Source organism: Pseudomyrmex gracilis, unplaced genomic scaffold (assembly GCF_002006095.1).
Source record: "Pseudomyrmex gracilis isolate BER0280 unplaced genomic scaffold, ASM200609v1 scaffold_51, whole genome shotgun sequence".
In the NCBI taxonomy this organism is placed as follows: domain Eukaryota; kingdom Metazoa; phylum Arthropoda; class Insecta; order Hymenoptera; family Formicidae; genus Pseudomyrmex; species Pseudomyrmex gracilis.
The window spans coordinates 646,350-667,753 of record NW_018020635.1 but is presented as its reverse complement, the minus strand read 5'-3'; the positions used below and the strand labels follow the sequence as shown (position 1 = coordinate 667,753).

The following is a 21,404-nucleotide window of genomic DNA, read 5'->3' as shown; positions in this document are numbered from 1 at the left end:
CATATTGGATGCAAGTATAGCATCCAATATGAATATTTTAGAATTGTTATTTCAATTCGAATTTCACGTGTAAAAATTTACATGTGAACACGTATATATGGATATATATACACGTATAATTTCTGCACAACACCTAGCGAACGGCTCCTTTGACCGAATATATATATTTATTAGTTAAGAATTTTATTGTATTTAAGTTTTAGAAATAAACTACGTACACATTGTTGCTCAACGGAAACCGCAAAAAGGTGGTGGTTTCTCCCGTCAAAAACAATGTACAACATTTGTTTTGTTCAATATTGTAATAAATGTTTATATGTACGTTTTCTAGCATAAAAAATAATAATAATTAAAATAATGGAACTAATTTGACATGTTATATAAAACAATGTTTCAATAAAAATATAAATAAATACAAATATATAAAAATTAATACTAATATTGAATAAGAAGGCTGTACGAGTATAATAGTGGATGAACGTGTATGGTTTTATTGTAAGATTTTTTATTCATACGTTTCGATCTAAATCAGATCTTCTTCAGTGAATAACTGTTAGAACAATATTATATGTGTTTAAAAATAAATTTGATTATAACTTATTAAATAATAATTGACAATAACTCATCAATCTGGTAGAGTCGTAACAGGAGTCATATCACCAGTTTCAGAACAACTTAAGATGTACACATGTTTGTAAATTCACTCGTACAGCCTTCTTATTCAATATTACTTTTCGACGAGTAATAATAATAATAAAAGTAATACACTTTACAAAACCATTGTTGTGTATTTCCAAACAGAATAAAGATAGAACAGAACAGGTAAAAGCTTANATAGAAAGGATAGAAGTAGAAAAGATAGATGGAATAAGAAGATAGAAAAGAAGGAGAAATATATAACGAAAGAACAAATAGAATAGATTTAAAAAATTTAAAAAAACTCCCGGACAGCACAAACTTTCAAGTGACATCTTAAAAACATTCAAAGTTCGTCCTCAAAAATAGCACATTTCCCGGATGTCTTTAAGACGTATTTTGCAGGTCTATGCTGTCTGGGATAAGAAAAAGAATACAACATAAAAAAGACGTGCAATACATAGAGTGTTATAATTATTTTAAAGTCACTTTCCACGAGTTACAATTGCCAACAGAAGTCAAGACAAAAATATTTAAGAAATTAAAATGCATCTATAAATAAATATATATAAATATAAAAAAACTAAATTTAAATAAACAAATAAACATATATATGTATAAAATATAAAAAAACGGAATACAACACGTTGAAAAAAATCTGAGTCGCAAAAAGTATATTATAATTAGTATACTACATGACACGTGATGATTTGTTGGAGGAAAATCCAACAATATGAAAAATGTTACGATAGAGCGGAAAAAAAAAAAAAAAAAATAAACTGTGCGATGGCCGGGAATCGAACCCGGATCAACTGCTTGGAAGGCAACTATGCTAACCATTACACCACCATCGCACTTCTGTAGACCCTCTCATGTAGAGTGTGATATTTTCCACAAGTATCGAGATCAATTAGAAAACGTAGATAATCATCGATTGTCGAAATTGAATTTACCTTGGAAGCGTGAATGCAATTTGTCATAAGTATCGTCGCGCCCGCGGCGATCTTTGACACATCGTTCCAGTGCGCGAATACGTTCGCTATTTCCGCGGCGAGCAGAATGCCCAGTATAAAGGTGAAACTGCAGACGGTGTACAGCAGATAAAAAAACCGATATCCGCCGTTACGTGGCGGCCAGGTGCCCAAACAATAAACGATCGACAGGCTCACTTTCAAGTGAAAATTCGGCTCGATCGTGTTCTTTGCGTCCATTGTTTTCCCGATTCGAAAGATCGTCGCAAATGTACTCGAATCTACTTTGTCAGAAAGAAATGACTAAATAAGAATGTTACGTGAGGATTTTTAATTAATTATTTTTAATTTTATATTATTTTTCTATACTTATTGTTATTATTGCGAGCGAATTTTATAATTAATATATATTTTTATTTTTAATTAATTTTCTAATTAATAAAAAGCGCGTGCGCAAAACTAAAATAAAAATTCGTAAAATTGTGATATTTACGCGATCTTGAGGTTTGCAATTTGACTTCGCTGTCTCTTGTCGGAGCATTGAACCGTCGCGCTCGATGTTTGTATAATAATTTACAGAAACAAAGGGACGCGGTACTGTCATCTGTTATTGTCGATCGATTGATTCGAGTAATCCAGGATCCTCGCTAATTTCACGGAACGTTCGTGTACGCAAATTACAACGTCACGTAACGCTTGGCCTGTAATCGACAATCGTCGCTCCGCATTCGTCGTGTACCGCGCGCATGCTGCATTCTTATCACGAACAGACTTTATTATCCGCGCAAATTACGAAAGCTGCAATCTACTGTAGGAATAATTGACTCGAGACCGCTGTTTCTCACTCCGTTCTGCTGGGAAACAACCAGTGTTTCCCAGTGGCGACGCTGCCTCGTGGAAGTTCGTTCGCAATTTGACAACCGACTCGGTGCAGCGACGCTCCGAAAAAAATTTGTTTTTCCGCGTGCATATTTTTTGGCGGTCTAACAATTTTTTTGTTAAACAAACTGCACCCAGTGCGGCAAAGAAAATTATGATATCTTGTTATTAATAATTTTGATATAATTTTTTTGTGATTTATTTTAATATCTCAACAAATATAACATACGTACAAAGTTTTGCAGCCAATTTTTTTACTTCTAGATAGAAGTTTTCTAGATAACTTTATTTAAAAGATATCTCCCGAAATTGGTTCTCCTTATTGGTTCTCAGAGAAATTTATTCAGAGGATAGCTATCGAGAGGTGTGAAGAAAACGGCCGTTAGAGAAGAACGAGAGCTCTGGTCTTTCGTCATTCGTCGACGATATATTTGTCAGATCAGCGATATATGATACGCAATATATAGACGCGCAAGTGTTTAAATCTCGTCGCGCTCGTTTGGTGGCACTTCGTCCATACGGAAGCAACTTAAACGATGTCGATTTGACATAATCGATCAATCACATTGCTTGATCGAAGTGTTGAAACATCGTTATCGCTCCGCGATATTCAGCTTGTTGCTGGTCGGAAACGTTATTTACTCTTGCGACGAGTAAACTCGAGGTAAGTTGCCTCAGTTACTCGGTGATCTCCCGCGTCTGGTCATACCGGTTTTCCGATCGCGTCGATCCGAATCTTGTTTATATCAAAAAAACTGTTTGTTTCTACTCCGTGAGAAATGGCAATGCTGAGCAAAGATCTGCCCGATATCGAAGTGAGTATTTTGGTTTCAACGTGCGCGAGATGACGACAACAAAATGTGTGCGTCATCACGAGAATAACGTAATTATCGCGACGCAATAATTACATCTGTTAAGAACGAAAGTCTTTGAGAACGCAATTTTTTTTTTTCAGAACATACTGAACGTCAATCCGAAGTCCAAAAGTCACGCGAGTCTCGTGCCGTCGGCCTGTACCAAGGAGATCAAGCAGCACTGGAAGAGAAACATTCACGAGAAATGTGACGTAAGTCGTTTAAAAATAACTCATTCGCGCTGTCAATCAATCATTTAAAACTATTTTTAAATATTAAAAGCGTTCACGTGTATGTAATAAATAATATCGAGATGTTTGCAATTCAAGCGCAATTTCTGTACAGTTGCGTGGATTTTTCTTAGATACACCGAACATTTAATATATCTTGATATTAGCAATCTTATCTACTGATAATATAATTTTTTAAGGACATTTATTTCTTAAAGAGACACACATCGCGTCTGATAAACTCAATAATCACAAATTTTTCTGTCAAATTAATAATTATATAAAGAACTATAATTATTATATATAGTTAACTATACTTAAATAATTTTATAAACTATACTTAAATAATTTTATTAATCAATTAATTATATTATATATTTAACCCTCTACGGGCCCATGTAACTTTCAAGCTAATATATCCACATTTTACCAAATATTTCTGGTTTTTTTCACAAGATGATGTATACGTCTTAAATTTTTTTTATATTTAAGAAAAAAATTCGGCCCATAGAGGGTTGAGATCATTTTCAGCCTTTCAATATTTTTCAACTAATATTTTTCAGCTAATATATTTTTTAAATACAAACAGAAATATTGAAAAATATTAGTTGAAAAATGTTAATTAAAAAATATTTCTCAACTAATATTGTTTAGCTAATATTTTTTAAATAAGAAACTTCAATTTTTCTCGTGACAGAATTTGACGGAAACATTTAGTTCAGTTTTACTAAGACGCGACATCTCACAAAACACTGTTTGGATCTAAAAACTGAGCGATAAGCGATATTGCTGACTTCCGCCGATTGTTTTCAGAGTTGCACAACTCTGACGAAGAACTTCGACGATATAAAGCACACGACGTTGAGCGAGCGAGGCGCTCTGAAGGAAGCGGCGCGTTGCCTCAAGTGCGCGGACGCGCCTTGCCAGAAGTCCTGTCCCACGCAACTGGACATCAAGTCCTTCATCACGTCCATCTCCAACAAGAATTATTATGGCGCGGCTAAGGCGATCCTTTCGGACAATCCGCTCGGTCTCACCTGCGGCATGGTCTGTCCGACCAGCGATCTCTGCGTGGGCGGGTGCAATCTTTACGCGACCGAGGAGGGTCCGATCAACATCGGCGGGCTTCAACACTTCGCCGTGGATGTAATCTCGCTCAATAATGTTATAATTATACTTATCTCGCTAATTTGCAAAACGACGATTCATTGACGTGTCTGTCAAAAATTTATACACGCGCGTCCGCTTCAAATATTAATTACTCCGGCAGATCTTCAAACGGATGAACATTCCTCAAACTCGAATACCGAATCAAACGGTACCTTATCCAAACACCAAGATAGCTTTGCTCGGCTGCGGACCGGCTTCGCTCTCGTGCGCAACGTTTCTCGCCCGACTCGGTTACGACGACATTACGATCTTCGAGAAGGAGAATTACATTGGCGGATTGAGCTCTTCCGAAATACCGCAGTACAGACTTCCGTACGACGTCGTCAGCTTCGAGGTGGATCTCGTCAGGGATCTGGGAGTAAAGATCGAATTAGGAAGGTCGTTATCCGAAGATGACTTGACGATACAGGTGTTTATATCTTTTTTTGCAATATGTTTTTTTAGGATTACTCTTTTCAGAAATCAGTGACGGAGAGTCTACGAAACTCTCAACAACAACAAGAAGTGCAATTATTCGGAATCGCTTCCCTAAATGTTTCAGAGTCTTCAAGATGCGGGATACAAAGCGATTTTTTTGGGAATCGGCTTGCCCGAGCCGAAGACTGCAACGATCTTCGAAAACCTCACGCCGGAAATGGGTTTCTACACGTCGAAGAATTTTCTGCCCGCCGTCGCGAGAGGCAGCAAACCCGGAATGTGCGCCTGCAAAACCAATCAGCTCCCGTCTCTCCGCGGCACCGTGATCGTACTCGGCGCGGGAGACACCGCCTTCGATTGCGCCACTTCCGCTCTCCGATGCGGAGCCAGAAAGGTGTTCGTCGTCTTCCGGAAAGGTTTCACCAATGTGCGCGCTGTTCCAGAAGAGGTACTCTCTCTCTCTCTCTCTCTCGTTATTTCGATTTTTTAATTCGAAGCAAAAAGAAATCTGAGACGAAGAATTTGAGAAGAGTTTAGATATTCGCGCGATGATCACTTTCAGATGGACTTGGCCAAGGAAGAGAAATGCGAGTTCGTACCCTTCCAATCGCCGAAGCGAGTCATTCTTCGCAACAACAGAATCGCCGCGATCGAGTTCTACCGGACCGAGCAAAACGAGAAAGACGAGTGGATAGAAGACGAGGAACAGAGGGTCACTTTGAAGGCGGACTTTGTAATTTCGGCTTTCGGCTCGGGACTGTACAATTCTTCTGGTAAATAACGTTGCTCTTTTTCACGCAAACTTGTATAAAACACACTTGTGTGCGTTTTGTTTTAAAAGAGTTTTTTTATGAAAACAGTGATGCGCGCAATGGCGCCAATCGAGATGAACGGATGGAACCTGCCGGAAGTGAACGAGATCACGATGGCGACGTCGGTGCCAGGTGTGTTCTGCGGAGGAGACCTCGCCGGTGTCGCACAGACGACCGTGGAATCCGTGAATGATGGAAAAACAGCTGCGTGGTACATTCATCAATACATACAGGTACATCGCATCAATTGTCAATGTCTTTAAACACACTAGTGATCTACGTAACAATGTAAATGTTCGTTTGAATCAATAAAGAAAATGCTATGCAGAATAAGAAAAGGGAAAGAAGCAATAGGTTTATGGGTCAGGTAATTTAAGGAGTATGACTAAGAGGAATGGAAGGATAAATGAGTTTAGAAGATTGTAAACCAAGTCCCCTTCTTGGCCTAAGGCTGAAGTGAATAAACATTTATTATTATATTTATAAAGAAAATGCTAATATTTATCAAGAAAATTCGAACATTCAATTTATTTTTCACGGGGTGTTCACAGGAATCCTATGGTTTGACGGTACCGAAAAATCCGCGGCTACCGAAGTTCCACACCGCCATCGATGACGTTGACCTGAGCGTCGAGTTCTGCGGTCTGAAATTCGAAAATCCCTTCGGTCTCGCGTCCGCTCCACCCTGCACCACCAGCGCGATGATCCGACGAGCTTTCGAGGCCGGTTGGGCTTTTGCCATCACGAAAACCTTTTCTCTGAACAAGGTGACTTAATCGACAAAGAAGCGTCACGCTGCGAGACAACGTCTTTCAAAATTTCTAGTTTTTTTTCTTAAATCTCTCTCGTAGGATCTCGTCATCAACGTGTCGCCGCGCATCATCAAAGGCACAACGTCCCGACATCACTACGGGCCCGAGCAAAGTAGCTTTTTGAACATCGAGTTGATATCCGAGAAAACCGCGGAGTATTGGTGTCGGAGTGTCGCAGAACTGAAACGAGACTTTCCCACGAAGGTACGTACACAGTGTTTTGAGATCTTGATTACATTCAATACGTATGTGCAAAATTTTGTCTCGCGTGTAATTATGTTTGTCTATCTTTCATTTATGAGATTTTTTTTGTTTTTCTGTATTCTTGCATAAAAGATCGTTATCGCGAGCATTATGTGCACATATAACAAGGCCGATTGGGTGGAACTGGCAAGCATGGCGGAAAGAGCTGGTTCTGACGGCCTCGAACTGAATCTATCCTGTCCTCACGGCATGGGCGAAGTCGGAATGGGTTTGGCTTGTGGACAGGTTTCATTGATTACAAATTTTCTTTATTCCTAAAATTTGGAATTTCTGAAGAACAGCTCAATGGATTGTCTTTCAGGATCCAGAGCTGGTCAGAAACATTTCTAGATGGGTTCGCGAAACCGTCAAGATACCATTCTTCGTTAAATTGACGCCAAATATCACCGATGTTCTTTCAATCGCCAAGGCGGCTTACGAGGGTAAATTTATTTCGGATATTTTTGTGAAAATAAAATCGACAGTTATTCGATTGCGATTAATATAACGCGGGTTTTGCGCAGGTAAAGCCGATGGCGTTACCGCGATTAACACCGTGTCGGGATTGATGGGTTTGTACGCTGACGGAACTCCATGGCCGGCGGTGGGTCTCAATAAACTGACGACATACGGCGGTATGTCGGGAAACGCAACCAGACCCGTAGCTCTGCGAGCCATCTCGACAATTTCGAAGCATCTTCCGGGATTTCCGATACTCGGCACTGGCGGCGTCGATTCGGCCGACGTCGCTCTGCAATTCTTACATTGCGGCGCATCGGTCGTTCAGGTTTAACAAGAAACATTCTATAAATTAAAATATTATATTGGAGAGAGAAATCATTATGCGAGAATTTATACTGTTTTAGATTTGCAGCGCTATTCAAAATCAAGATTTCACTGTGATAGACGATTATGTCACCGGTTTGAAAACGTTATTGTATCTGAAAACTCTGAAGCAAGTGAAAGACTGGGACGGTCAGAGCCCGCCGACGTTTAAGCACCAGAAAGGCAAGCCTGTTGTTTCAATGCAACACGCTCTCGGCAAGGTGAATATTACTCATCATAATGTTTACGTCAAAATGTCTTTAATTAAAAATTAATTATTTAAAGCAGTTGTCAAATTTTTAAAGTGACCGCTTGATCGCGAAATATATGACTTTTGCAAAAAAAAATGTTGTTAAATAAAATTGAAAACTTTGTTTATTTTTTTCAATTAATTTCTTAAACATTTCTGCTGAATTTTGCACTCAAAAATCTTTTTTTTTTTTTTTTTCTAGAACGTACCGTATTTCGGTGTGTATCAAAGGTTGCGCGAGAAGAAGATAGCCGAGCTGAAAGCAAACTCGAATCCATTGGACGGGACCGTTACGGCGACACGACCGGCACCTGGACCGATCAAGTCAATTCCCGCTTTGAAGGACGTGATAGGCAAAGCGCTGGACCACATTGACAATTTCAATGCGTTAGACAATTTGAGACAAGTCGTGGCTCTGATCGACGATGTATTTAAACCGTTCAGACATTTAAACCGTTATTCGCGTCATCGCGTTGTCACGTGAAATATCCGTATTACATGTCGTTTTTTTTGCAGGATTTGTGCATAAATTGCGGCAAATGCTACATGGCTTGCGCGGACTCCGGATATCAGGCGATCTCCTTCCATCCTGACACTCACATTCCCACAGTGACGGACGATTGCACCGGATGCACGCTCTGTCTATCTGTGTGTCCGATCATCGACTGCATCACGTAAGTTTTTAAATATCTATAGTATATGTCGCAGCCTGTTTTGTCTTGTTTTTGCTGCGATTTTTTTCAACTGATCGCTGTTGTTGATTTTATTCTATTTTTTTTTTTTTTCAGTATGGTTCCCAAAACAATTCCGCACATAATTAAAAGAGGCGTGCCTCTGAAAACCGGTAATTTTCTGAACAATGTACATCTCGTGACGGTTAACCGCCAATAACATTTTTTTTGGTGGATTCGAACTCGGGACCTCCCCCGCACTCAGTCCGCCAGACTACCGGGCCCCGGTCTTGATAATCAATAAATTATGTAGTAAATTCGAAGCGTCACCTCTCAGGTGACACGTTAATTAACAAGAATTTTATATTGTTATTATACCAAATGATTCGATCTGTAATAGATTAGCATTCCCTAATAGGCACATTTGTGAAAATATTGCACAAAAATATATGACATCATGAGTGACGACAATTTCTTGCATTTCTTCATATGCAATCATATTTCTACATATTTGAAACATCACATAGCTGAATTTCTTTTCTCAATTATTGGACAATTTCTTTGTGAAATTAATTTTGCAAATATATACCGCTAAGATGATTCGCCATATTCGTTATTCTTTTGTCGAAATAGTATTTGGAAAGTAATTTTGCAAACAACTACAAATATTTTAGAAAAGATCAATGTTTTTACGTCTATTTCCTAAAATATGTCTGTATAATTGCAAATTACAATTTCAGTGCAAGATTTTGTCACATAATTTTGTAAATGGTTTTCTATCCGGGGATTGAGAATGATCAAATTCGCGCTGGTCGAAACGTTTGAATGGATTAATAAAATTTTGGAAAAAAATTACCACCCTCAACCATCCGTGTTATTGCTCTCATTGATCCGCGTCTCGTCATTTAATTTTTAATCAACAAGTTTGCTGCAAAAAATAAATGAGATTGAAGACGCAAGTGATTTACTGCTTTGTTAAGTTTCATTTTATTTACACAACACATCACGTGAATTTGCATTATGCAACGCATACACACACAAAAGTTACATATGTTTTACAAATTGCTAAATCTTATGCACAATATGTACACGATATTAAATTACACGATATAAATTAACCTTCGAACGCGCGAGATAATTTAGCTCTCTCCGAATTATCGATTCATTTTCTTCAAAATTTCTTATCGCACATCACAATTTTTATATAAGATCAAGTTTTTTACGATAACGCAATCTTGTACGTTTATCTTCGAAACAACAAAGTTTTACAAAAGCACGCGAGTATGCTGTTATTTACACGGATTGTGTGAGTTTTTATTATCGGTAGGTAGGATACAAAACAGTATCCTCGTTTCGTTACGAGTGTCCGAACGCCGTGACCAACTTAATACTTGGGACTGTTTTGCCATTTGTATAGCTTGCATTGTTTTTCGCATTGTAGGCGATCAGTAACTCTGAAATATTTTTTCATCAAGAGTCAATAAATAAAAAATTAATGAACTAAGTTAAAGCAAAAACAGGAAATGTATAATGGCCATTTGAAGCAAAAACACTGGTGATAACGTGTGTATGATAGATGCATTACTTTATTCAAGCAGGTAACATATAGAACGTTTTCGGCCTTAGATTAATAGGCCTTTATCAATATATATATAAATATGATTTTCTTGAATTAAAACTTATACAAGTCACATGATTACAATATAGAAATATTAAAGTAACTGAGGATTCAGTTACTAATCTAAGGCCGAAAACGTTCTATATGTTACCTGCTTGAATAAAGTAATGCATCTATCATACACACGTTATCACCAGTGTTTTTGCTTCAAATGGCCATTATATATTTCCTGTTTTATAAGAATTTATTGAAGCTTACTACACTCCTATTCTATTTTAAAGCAAAAAGTTTCACGTAATATTTCTTTTTTACAAGATTCGCGTTAAAACTCGGTAAAAAATTTTTCATGTATAAAATTGTATGGACATATTCGGTATATATATATATATATAAATTTGCATAATTAGATATAATAATTTTAATTTGTGTATAAGTATATACGATTATATACCAAAACTTTTTTAAAAATATAGTAAAAATATAGTTTTTTATAATTTTTTGTATCTAACATGATACTAATAGAGTTATTTTGTAATTTGATATGGAATATCACTGAAGCCATTCTCTTAAAAAAGAAATTCTCCGTGTATAAAATTGTGTGAACATATTCGGCACATATAAATTTGCATAATTAGATATAATTATTTTATATTTAATTTGTGTATAAGTATATATAAAAAATTTTTTACCGGGAATTCTCACTTTGTTACCTCCTTGTCAAAATCATTTACTTCTTTAATATTTATCTAATTAATAATGAAAACTAAATATAAATAAATAAATAAATAAATAAAATACATATGACAAGGAAACAAAAATTGAATATTGCCTTCTAATTTGTTGTGTCTTACTTGCAATCGACCGTCGGGCATTGACAAGTGTAGCACTGCGGTTTCAATATATTGAAGTACGTCTTTCCGATACTATTGGAAATTAAGGTATCAGCGTTCTTCAAGCATCTGTAGAACTCATCGTCGCAGTTGCAAGCGGATCTGTTGTCAACAAATTGTCGAGATTCGTTGATGAAGAAATTGAATGAAAATTACTAACGAGACCGAAAATCAAAGAACTGGACGCTGTTTTTTTTTTTTCGTGAAAAGACGTAAACGTGCTAACGCGGTTGAGAAAATGTTGAATTCAGAATTGATCGAACGCTGAGAAATTGTTTTTTACGCGACAAATGTTCTCCGAAAACCGCGTGCCGTTTTTACCTCGTGAAAATGCCGTTGTTCTCGAGATTGCCTTTAGTCTGGCCGGCCAACAAATCGTCGTTGCAGTTGTCGTGCGCTCTGCAACAAGCGTCCGTTTTGTTGAAGTAACCGAGGTCCGACTCTTGTTTCGCGATATCCCCATCGCCGCACCAAAGTGTTCCTTCGAAACAAGAAGAGCAGTAAGAAGAGGACTGTAGACTCATCGTCGATGGGGGATGGAAGAAACAAATCAATTAGCGAATTTGTCACTTGTGAGAGAAGCGGGTATGAGGTTTAAACAAACAAAATCGCTGATGATAATTGCTGAGAAAATATGGCGCGATGATATAATCGACATGCGTGGCTCATTTGCTTTAATAGTAAAATTACGTACGATCGCGTGCATATACAGTCATTAAAAAAAACCAGCCAAGTGTAAAAATCCTTGGGATTATCCCGCGTTCATTAATCACCGCATTGAAGAAGCGCTTTTTGCCGTTATCGGGAAATTTTCCAGTTCTCTTTCGACAATTAACGCGAGAACTTTTCCATTGCTTTGCAATGAGAATGTTTCTTGTTTCTCGTTTTATTTCAATTGGCAGAATTTTTGTAATAAAAAGATCAAAGATTCGCGTTTCGACAAAAAAAAAAAGTCTGTTTCACGGTCTTGAATTGATTTGATCGTCGCTTCTCGCTTCTCCGTGAATTAATTAACGTCGTCAGAGATACAGCGGGATGAAAAATCGACTTGTGGTTTCAACACTGTGTGTGTGTGTGTGTGTGTGTGTGTGTGTTGCAATACGCGCAGTGTTGTACTGATAATTTATCTCGCGGAATTGTGTGTTTGCGAATAAAAAAACTGTATACTAAACTCCTTGTCGGATTACGCTTCCTCTTGTTTTTTTCCGCCGTTTTTTTTTTTTTTTTTTTTTTACGGTGCAACGGCAGTACAAATTGCGGTGTGTATTAGATACAAATGTGTTTCACAAACTAAACAAAACATCTGTAAAAATATCAGTAAATACGATTTTAATATGTCAAGGTATCAAATCCAATCACGCGTGACCGCAAAAAGTCGATCAAAGAGATCTCTCGAGTGCAAAAATATATTCGTACGTTTTCTCAAATAATGTCACATCGTGATTAATTCATCGTTAATGAAATGACCTGATTGATTACTCAATTAAACGCCGTACGTAATTAATCTTCCGTGATTAATGAGCTAAGAAACAGCTGTTTTCTCTCAATCGTCGCCTATTTTTGATGTTCTTTTTTCGTTGTACAAGACACTTATTTAAAATATACTTAAATATATAAATAGTAAAATATATTTTTTAGTATTTTTTTTTCGTAACACTTTTCTCGTTACAAAATTCATTGGCAATAAAGTTGCAAACGTATTTTTGTGATCAGTTGCGAAGCGAAAATTCGCTCGATCTTTATTCTCCAGCGATTAGATTCCAGCACGTGTTACAAATTATGTTCGTAACTTTATTGCCAATGAATAACAAATACTCATAAAAATAAAAAAAAAAAGTGTTTTACGCGCGTCTTGTGCGCGACGTAGTGCAAACAAGGCGTTCCTCAAACAAGCGCGTGTAAATTTTTATTATCGGACTGCCGCAACACAAATCTCGTATCTCGCAATTGCAATTTTATCTCAATTTGTGAAAAACAAATTCGCGACTTGAAGAAACATTGCATCTTTGCGCGTCTTGTTTGATCGCAAATTGATTGTTCTTCTCGAAAAAACACCGTGCCGTCTGTAATAAATTATCCCCCGTGCGCGCGTTTCTTCTTTCTCAACTTCTCTGTTTGTGTATTTCGTAATTCTGTCACTTGTTTATCTGTCGCGTTTCACTTTTAATTGTTAAATGTGTGAAATACACGTGTACGAGTCTAGAAAGATACGCAAGTCTGTGAAAGATAAAAAAAAAAATAAAAATATTTGAAAATCTCTCTTACTTATGTTGGAACAGCTTCGAATTACCTGGGAAGATTGCGCGAAAAGTTTCAAAGTCCTCGGGTTCGAGGAATACAGCGATGGAATTTTCAGGTGATTTGGATTTATCCCCGATGATTTTTTTTTTAATGCCGTCTTCCACTTTGTCAACAGATAGCTTTAACTTCTTCGCCCATTTTTCAAAATGCGAAAGGGTGGTTTCATTAGAACCGGGCTTGACCGTGATATTGTCACAATCGATGTCGCAGTTACCGAATTGAAAGATGACGACGAGGAACAGCGCGAAAATACAGAAGCGCGCCATTGTGCTGTCTATTCAACCTGTAAACCAAAAATACGAGACAATTAGTTCGTAATTTATTTGTTACACTAAGTAATTTTGCAGAAACTATGTTCGCAGATATACGACGATTATTTTTAACAATCTTGAGTGTGCACGTGTCAGTATAAAAATAAAATAATAAAAATATTGCAAATATATAAAGAAATAAATTGGATGTCAGTCTAGTGCAAAACCCAAAAAGTTTACAAGAATTTGTAGCGCCTGCTTATCGTAATATTGCGGCAAACAGTTCCGTTTAATGTCGGAATTAAACAAGTTTTCAGCTTAATTAGTGACTATTTATAAATTTCCACTCAAACAATTGAAACGCATTGTTGTTAACTCGCAAGTGGTGAAGCCATTGTGTCGCATACATTGTCATTGAATTAGACATCTCAAACAGTTATTAATAAACTGACAAATATGCAATTAAAACCATTTGTTTCGTATATGACACCTTGTGTCTCTCAATTTAATTGGAAACAAATTATCTTTACTTGGAAAAAACTCTAATTAGAAAAATTATCATTTAATTAACCAATCGCAGAAACGAATTATACGTGTTGCTTTTTAACTCAAAAGTCTTTCAGAAGTATCACATTTCTTTCATACAGAACAATCCTGTGGTAGAGATAAAAAATACATTTGCGTGTAATTTAGAGCCGTCCATGTATTATTCACTTTGTGACTAAAAAGTCTTCGCGTGTATTTCGCGTGTTGTTTCGTCCAACAAAACCGATTTATTAACTCTTTTAATGTAAATCGCGCGTTTATATGAATTCGTAAGTGCGTTTACATAGTGATGTCTCTTTATGTTTAACTCTAATTGTTTAACAACAATTTGACTGTTCTGATATAAAACAGCCACGACCGACTCTCATTATCCAATAAACAAGAAAAGCGGCGCGTAAATACGAGAGCGATTTACATTTGAATTTTAAACCGTTGTAGTTTAAACGTTGTTTTTTATTAACGACGGTTTTTTCCACGTACACAGTAAGAGTCGTTTTGATCTAACGAGAACAATTCAATAGTTGACGAGTGAAAGTAAAAAAATCATATGAAAACTAGATGCAACAAGAAAAGTTGTACTTTGTTGCGGAAAACAGTGTAAACTTTTTGTTGGAGACGCGGCGATCTGGCAAAAAAAAAAAAAAAAAAATAGAAAATACGTCGTGTCCGCTTACCTGGTTGCAAGTGACTGACGACGCGTGTCTATCCGGACGACTTGAAACTTTGGTTTAAATACCGTCTCATTTCACCGGTGCGGCGCAACTTAATAAATCGTCACCTAACACCTGTGCAAATGTCAAGGGTGGATTCAAGGAGAGGATTCCATCAGTGCTCACAATAACATATATATACATCATGACACATTATTTATGCAGACGATAAACATTTGCAATGAAATGTTGGAGTGGACGCAAGAAAAAAAGCGGCGCAAAGAAAAAGCGCCAAGAGTATTTGAAGACTAATTATAAGCGATATGATCAGCATTTAGAGATTTTGGTTTTAATTTATTTATGCCTCTTCTTTGATATTATTTGCTAGATCATTATACTGACGTTCTGTCAAATCATCGTGTATCATGTGCACACTTACACAAATGTTGGAACAACTTAATTTTTGTCAACATTCTTGCGCAGAACGCGAAGATAATGATACCATCCTAATTAATCGTCAATCTGCAACTATTAATAACGCGCGCTATTTGCACAGACAGAAGAGAAGAGTAAATTTTACACTACGAAATTTAACGCGATTGTTAAACAATATAGCAAACGGTTATCTGTACGCAGGTAAATTTCGTCAATTGGAGACCGGAATGTTCAATTTACAATCACCGCAACAGGTGTGTTAATTCATTTTAAAATCAATGCTACGTACAACCGATAATGTACACCGTTGACAGTTTGAAAAAGCGTTCGGATCTGTTTGAAAAAATAACAAGCATAATATATGATTTGTAAAAACACGAGATTATACGAGACTTAATATTTTACATAACGCTCGCGTTTGCGTCACGCTTTTGTTTACGATTTGAATAATAGTATTTGTTGTATCAAAATTTATAAATAACGATAATATTCTTAAATAACGAAAGTATAGTTTTCATTGAATTCAAGTTAAAAGGCATAACAAAGAGGACATTTTTGGTTTTCGAAACACTGTGACGAATATCAACTAATTATTTGATATCTCTTCCTTATTGCAAGGTGATGTACTGCCTATCTATTTCTTAATGATTTTTGTATGCCACTGAAGATAACTCAAACCAAGAGTCGAAACGTTTGGCATGTTTAAATAAAGATTTTTGTTCATACATCAACACCTAGTATTTGACTCCGTATCGGCCCTTCTGCATATATATTTTTTAAAAGGCATAGTTTCTTTGCTATCAGAGTCATCATCTGCTTCGCCAGTCAGTTGAAGACAAAGGTGTAGATGTTCCTGTGTCCGAACTGGTTGCTCTTGAGATTCATAGTGCGTATTATTTTCTCCAATACTAAGAGAATTATTTTTTTTTATATCTACCCCATGTTCTATATATCAACAAAAGATATAAATAAAATATATAAAGCTTATATTCTTTTCTGTGCAACAGAGCGGAGCTTTTTTACGTATAATCAAGGATAGGATTCCGGCAATGCGTGTAACGAATATAATCACGACGCATTATTTATAAGAACGATAGAGATAAACAACAATCACAATGTTTGAATAGCTGGGTTAAAAAAAAAAACACTTGGATACTAACAATTGGCGATATGATTAACAATCAGCGTATGATCAACAATTTGACTTTATTTATCTTCACTTGTGTCTTTCTTTGCTTATATATTATTTGGTTTTGAATTTCGCTATTCTAAATGTTTAAGTATTCTACACTGCTTCATGGTGTTCATTTTTAAATATGTAAACATATGTATCAACAAACGAAAACAACTTGTCGCGACTAATTCGCAGATTTATCTGCCAACATTCCACGCAGAAGAACCATGCAAAGACTACATATGAAAATGGACGTCCTAATTAACGCACAATCCGCAGCTATAATTAAAAAAGCACAACTCACGCTGTGTGCGCGTAAAAAAAAAATATTTTCTACTCTGCGAAACTCGTTTTGACTGTTAATTAAACAATAATACGTGCATGTTTATATTACAGATAAATATCACCGATTAGAGACCGGAGTGTCCAATTTGAAAGTCACCACACAACAGGTGTAAATTCGTATTAAAATAGGCGCTATTTACAACCAATGAGCAATGTACAAGCGTAGACAGCCTAAAAAATCTTTCGGATCCGTTTAAAAAAATAACAACAGGTACAAAATACGAATTGTAACAACATGATTTTACACAAAAGATTTAATGATATTTCGCATGCAGACTCGCGTTGCGATTCACGATTCTCTCGCGGTATCGTCCGTATCACAATTCCCGCTATCTTGCGTAACCACCGCCGTCACCTGTTCCTCAAGAGCGCGACGTTTTTGCAGACGCGCGCATCGCGGGCAACAGTGATTGCGCTTGGCCCAGCAAACGCGATGATGCACCGCCAAGCATTGTTGACAAATTACCGAGCTTGCGTCCCAAGGATAAATGATCTCGTCGTTGCCGCATATCTCGCACAAGTGTCCTCTGAAAAACAACAGCTTAGTCTCCTGAACTTCTTGCTAAACAAGTGGAATTCAATTTTTTCAAAGCATTTCTTCTTTCGCATTCGAGAAACCTGTGCTCTGATCAAGTCTAAGCAATTTTTTTGTTTTCTGTTTTTAATAAAATACACACCTTGCCTTGCAGAGTTCACATTGTTTCGTAATGTGCGCGTGCATTGTATCGTACGCGACACGAAGCTCGTCCAGCAAAGCGCCACTTTGAAGATCAATAAGATCTTTTATGGAGTAATTGCCGGAGTTCTCGATCATGTGCGTGCGCAGTCCGATTTTCCACGGCATTCCCTGAGCGCAAGCTTCCACGCACAGGACTAAGTATCTTTTCATCATCTGCATCTCTTCTCGTATCCGCTAAAATTTAAGTTTTGCATATTTTACGTGCTAACGCGCAGTTTTTATTCTTTTACGCGAATCGATGGTTATCTTTATTAATCAGTACAGTTTTATTTTCTGGTTAACAATAAGTGTTATCTTTGTACAAAGCTACGTTGCTTGGCTTTACCTTCACGAGCGATAAATCTGGGACCAGAGTAAAGAGTTTCGGATTCAATTCCTCTAGCGGTAACACAGAACGATCTTCGAGAAGCATCAAAAGCTGCGCCGCGGCGCGGGACACCAGACGCGGCTCCATGTCCCAGTTCCTGATCACCCTCGCGGGAATGACCATGGCTGTGTTCCAATGGCACCTCTGACAGTAATACAAGCCGCTGTAGTCGCAGAGTCGTGGCTCCACCCACGCCGATTCTAGAATTATTGTTTATCACAGTCAATATGGTAATAAAAATATGCACTGTCAGAGTGCATTAACTAAATACAAAATTTTCAAAATTATATTCAGAAAAAATATAAATTTCTCTGAATGTAAATAACTTTGTAAAGTTTGCGCGGGAGACATAAAAATATCCTAGATGTTAAATGTAAATGTTAAGTTGAATACCTGCGTTCTTAAACGAATTGCCGAAGCAGGATAGTGATAATCCTTTGGAGAAAGCTTGCAAGACAACAATTACTACTGTTATCTCATATCTTGGTAAGACGAACAAAACAAAATGTGAAAAAAAACGGACCATTCATCTACTTTTGTTTATTGACTAGTAAATACAATTATTTTTATCATTCTGTGGAAATACCTACTGAACGTTAATCGCACTTTACATTCTGCGCAACGATAGTTTTGTTTCGAGAGACCCTGTTCCGGACAGATTTCCTTTGTGTGAGTGTAACCGCCGGCCTCGCTCGCGATCACGTGTACACACACGCGACACACGTTGCTCAGGCATTTCCAGTGGCAGCTAAATTTACAATCTGAAAGAGTGAAATTCTTTGTCATACAAACTTCTCAAACGTTAGAATTCAGTTGATTGCAAATTTAATTCTCAAATAATATTTTCTCAGTGTCTTTCTTGCGTGAATGGAATAAATGCTTTTAAAATATACACGATCTACAAGTGTATTAGACCGCATAATACTTGCCGCTGCACATGTACCACGACTGCAGCATTGTCCAGATCGCGCCGCTACAGTGGTCACAATAAACCGAACTGGACGTGGTAATGTAGTACTTCTGCGGTACAAAGTGATGTCCTAGGATTACTTGAGTCTCAAAGAGATTCTGATCCGAGGTTTCACGCAATTCTTGAGCGCGCAAACGTAACTCGATCAGTCGTCGGACGAGCCACTTTCGCTCGTCCGAACACTCGGCGCTTTCCAACACCATCAATTTGCACTTGCGTACCATTTCTTGAAGATCTTCCTGAGAGGCATCCTAAAATAATAAATTGTTTAGCTTTTATTCGTTCTCAATACTGAAGTAATTAAAGATTTGATTTCTCTATAATAGAGAAAAAAACAAGAGAAAGAGAAAAACGTTTTGATCATTTGATTATAATCTTCTTAGTTTTATAGTAGATAAAATTATTAAATATTATATGTAGTAATATGTTGTATCAAAGATATTTACCTTGGATAATGAAAGTACAGTTTCCACCGACTTCAAGCTAAAAGGAATAGTTCCCTTGCTATCAGAGCTATCATCTGCTTCGCCAGTCATGTAGTCAGATGATGATGAGGGTGTAGATGTTCCCGTGCCTGAACTGTTTGCTCGTATCCTTGACTCATAGTGAATATCATTTTCTCCAATATTGGGAGGATTACTTTTTATATCTACCATGTTCTATATATCAACAAAAAAGAAATGCATATAATATATATAAATTTAATATATTCTCTCCCTGCAACAACAGAGCTTTTTACATATAAAATTGAAACTTATAAATAAATGTAACCTAAGTACTACATGCTCTGACAATGCAATTTTAAAAAATTACATCTTCAAATTTAACGTACACGTATTGAAAAATACGTAAACTTGAAGAATAAATACTCACCAATTTTATAAATAAGCTTTTGTCTTCTTTGGCAAGTATAAAAATGTACAGTATTTTCAGATGCGATTATTCATTGTAATGTATATGCGAACAATTTGACTTCACATTTACAATCAACGAATGTGAAAAATTAATAAAATTTACTGTTCAATTTCCAGAAATAAGTCAGATTACATATTGATGTTGTTTGTGTTTATTATTAACCCAAACACACACAAGTGCCTAGGAACAGTTTTGACAAGTTGTTGTCCTTGAAACAAGCAACCAAACCTAACGAAAGTTCCTAACAGTCGAAAGAATAATCGTCAGTGTAGCCAATCGTATCGATTAATTTTGATCGAGCTTGAAATTTCCTAAAGGTGCAAACTCATAAGTTTTCTATTCTTTTTCATTACACATCACTTTTGTAGTTGTCTGATAATTGCAACAGTTTTTTGATAATTTAAAATTACAAACAATTATATGATTGTTTGTAATTTTGTATTATTAACAAAATCTTTGATACAAACAACATATGAAAAAATACTTTAATTAGAATCTATTTAACATTTCTATATTTTTATTTAGTTTTTTCGTCTATTTAGTTACAAAATAAAAAACAAAATATACAAAACATTATTTTGTTTTCTAAATTTGCTTCAGCAAAACAGATAAAATCTTCTTATTATATAATCGTAATTTTATTTGTAAATAAAATTGTTGAAAAAATCTAATATCACACAAAACTATAATTAAACTAAACATCAAACTATACAATTTATCATTTTAATTACTGTAAGAAAAACTACAAGACGCGCGTTATCTTATCACAAGTTAAAATGTATTTTAAACAAGTTTATATTCTTCTTGAAACAAAATAATTTGTTACACAAAATTGATAAAAACTTTAGTTCACAAGAAAATTCCACTTACGTGCGTGCGTGTTTGTGTGTGTAAACTTATTTTATTTCTCAAATTTATTCTTTTCTAATACAAAACAATTCGATTAGAAAACAGAACAAAGAAGTTACAATAACCACCAACTAAATCAGCACATAGAATTTATAACGTGTGCATAATTAATATGTACAAAAAAATTGCGTTCTGTTCTACATAAACAACATAAATATAAATGTTTCTGAAGTCCTAAATTTGTTCATTTTAAGTTTCATACATATTTAAACGGTAGATCGCTGCTGCCGGGATATAACGTGTAAACATCGGGAGTTGCTTGCGTCGAATTCGAATTCCTTCATGCACGGATATTTGGAAAAAGACATCTGAGAGAGAAGAGACAGGAGCGTAATCGCGAATTCAATAACGTACATATATATGGCAAAAAAAGATTGTTTTGTTTTTTTTCTCTTTTTTTTTTTTTAATGTATACCTTATGCGATACTTTCAGTCTTAGATATAGGAAGCATACGTACGGTTTGAAAAATCCACATTTTCCTGCTAGAGAAGTTTGTTTTTTTTTTCGCGCGCTACACTAGATA

The 21,404-nt window shown here is 36.2% G+C and overlaps 4 protein-coding genes and 1 non-coding gene across 8 annotated transcripts in view; 1 reads left to right on the top strand and 4 right to left on the bottom strand.

The window, feature by feature from the left end:
• LOC109853587 (odorant receptor Or1-like) overlaps nucleotides 1-2,354 on the bottom strand; it is an 8,383-nt gene extending 6,029 nt beyond the window's left edge. For both annotated transcript variants that reach the window (XM_020425847.1, XM_020425848.1), the window contains exons 1-2: nucleotides 2,101-2,354; nucleotides 1,590-1,888 (exon numbers count right to left, since the gene is read on the bottom strand). In XM_020425847.1, coding sequence (XP_020281436.1) covers nucleotides 1,590-1,847 — 258 coding nt within the window. In that variant the 5' untranslated portion in view covers nucleotides 1,848-1,888; nucleotides 2,101-2,354. The remainder of the gene's footprint in view (nucleotides 1-1,589; nucleotides 1,889-2,100) is intronic.
• Nucleotides 1,419-1,490, bottom strand: Trnag-ucc. The gene has a single exon. It is a non-coding gene; the product is annotated as a tRNA-Gly (tRNA).
• Nucleotides 2,355-2,486: 132 nt separating the features above from the next.
• LOC109853586 (dihydropyrimidine dehydrogenase [NADP(+)]) lies at nucleotides 2,487-9,241 on the top strand. Of its 2 annotated transcripts, none has more exons than XM_020425846.1 (16): nucleotides 2,487-3,301; nucleotides 3,442-3,552; nucleotides 4,384-4,716; nucleotides 4,841-5,149; nucleotides 5,282-5,605; nucleotides 5,720-5,930; nucleotides 6,018-6,202; nucleotides 6,521-6,736; nucleotides 6,821-6,985; nucleotides 7,118-7,270; nucleotides 7,347-7,467; nucleotides 7,549-7,811; nucleotides 7,891-8,070; nucleotides 8,302-8,526; nucleotides 8,616-8,773; nucleotides 8,888-9,241. In XM_020425846.1, exons 1-16 carry the CDS (start codon nucleotides 3,266-3,268, stop codon nucleotides 8,988-8,990), a joined length of 3,093 nt encoding a protein of 1,030 aa, XP_020281435.1. In that variant the 5' UTR covers nucleotides 2,487-3,265; the 3' UTR covers nucleotides 8,991-9,241. The 2 variants fall into 2 exon arrangements, with proteins under 2 accessions (XP_020281435.1, XP_020281434.1); XM_020425845.1 differs by having other exon boundaries at nucleotides 3,297-3,369.
• A 492-nt stretch (nucleotides 9,242-9,733) lies between these two features.
• LOC109853636 (phospholipase A2-like) lies at nucleotides 9,734-15,155 on the bottom strand. The gene is made up of 5 exons (XM_020425941.1): nucleotides 15,051-15,155; nucleotides 13,569-13,862; nucleotides 11,600-11,759; nucleotides 11,240-11,380; nucleotides 9,734-10,224 (listed from the first exon to the last, which is right to left on the bottom strand). Exons 2-5 carry the CDS (start codon nucleotides 13,843-13,845, stop codon nucleotides 10,155-10,157), a joined length of 648 nt encoding a protein of 215 aa, XP_020281530.1. The 5' UTR covers nucleotides 13,846-13,862; nucleotides 15,051-15,155; the 3' UTR covers nucleotides 9,734-10,154.
• Nucleotides 15,156-16,661: 1,506 nt separating this feature from the next.
• Nucleotides 16,662-20,277, bottom strand: LOC109853602 (differentially expressed in FDCP 8 homolog). Of its 2 annotated transcripts, XM_020425873.1 has the most exons (8): nucleotides 19,930-20,277; nucleotides 19,503-19,715; nucleotides 19,016-19,307; nucleotides 18,677-18,847; nucleotides 18,480-18,533; nucleotides 18,045-18,286; nucleotides 17,658-17,893; nucleotides 16,662-17,507 (listed from the first exon to the last, which is right to left on the bottom strand). In XM_020425873.1, exons 2-8 carry the CDS (start codon nucleotides 19,710-19,712, stop codon nucleotides 17,270-17,272), a joined length of 1,443 nt encoding a protein of 480 aa, XP_020281462.1. In that variant the 5' UTR covers nucleotides 19,713-19,715; nucleotides 19,930-20,277; the 3' UTR covers nucleotides 16,662-17,269. The 2 variants fall into 2 exon arrangements, with proteins under 2 accessions (XP_020281462.1, XP_020281463.1); XM_020425874.1 differs by lacking the exon at nucleotides 18,480-18,533 and having other exon boundaries at nucleotides 19,930-20,274.
• Between the last annotated feature and the right edge of the window lie 1,127 nt (nucleotides 20,278-21,404).

Bases quoted from the DNA above. Each gene is read 5' to 3' on its own strand.
- LOC109853586 (XM_020425845.1), top strand. From the start codon at position 3,331: ATGACGACAACAAAATGTGTGCGTCATCACGAGAATAAC. The intron at 3,370-3,441 runs GTAATTATCGCG...TTTTTTTTTCAG, and splicing joins TGCGTCATCACGAGAATAAC to AACATACTGAACGTCAATCC. The intron at 3,553-4,383 runs GTAAGTCGTTTA...GATTGTTTTCAG, and splicing joins ACATTCACGAGAAATGTGAC to AGTTGCACAACTCTGACGAA.
- LOC109853636 (XM_020425941.1), bottom strand. From the start codon at position 13,845: ATGGCGCGCTTCTGTATTTTCGCGCTGTTCCTCGTCGTCATCTTTCAA. The intron at 11,760-13,568 runs GTAATTCGAAGC...CTTGTTTCGAAG, and splicing joins TTTTCGCGCAATCTTCCCAG to GAACACTTTGGTGCGGCGAT. The intron at 11,381-11,599 runs GTAAAAACGGCA...TGTTGACAACAG, and splicing joins AACAACGGCATTTTCACGAG to ATCCGCTTGCAACTGCGACG.
- LOC109853602 (XM_020425873.1), bottom strand. From the start codon at position 19,712: ATGGTAGATATAAAAAGTAATCCTCCCAATATTGGAGAAAATGATATT. The intron at 18,534-18,676 runs GTAGGTATTTCC...TTGTCTTGCAAG, and splicing joins TAAAGTGCGATTAACGTTCA to CTTTCTCCAAAGGATTATCA. The intron at 18,287-18,479 runs GTATTCAACTTA...CAATAATTCTAG, and splicing joins CAATTCGTTTAAGAACGCAG to AATCGGCGTGGGTGGAGCCA.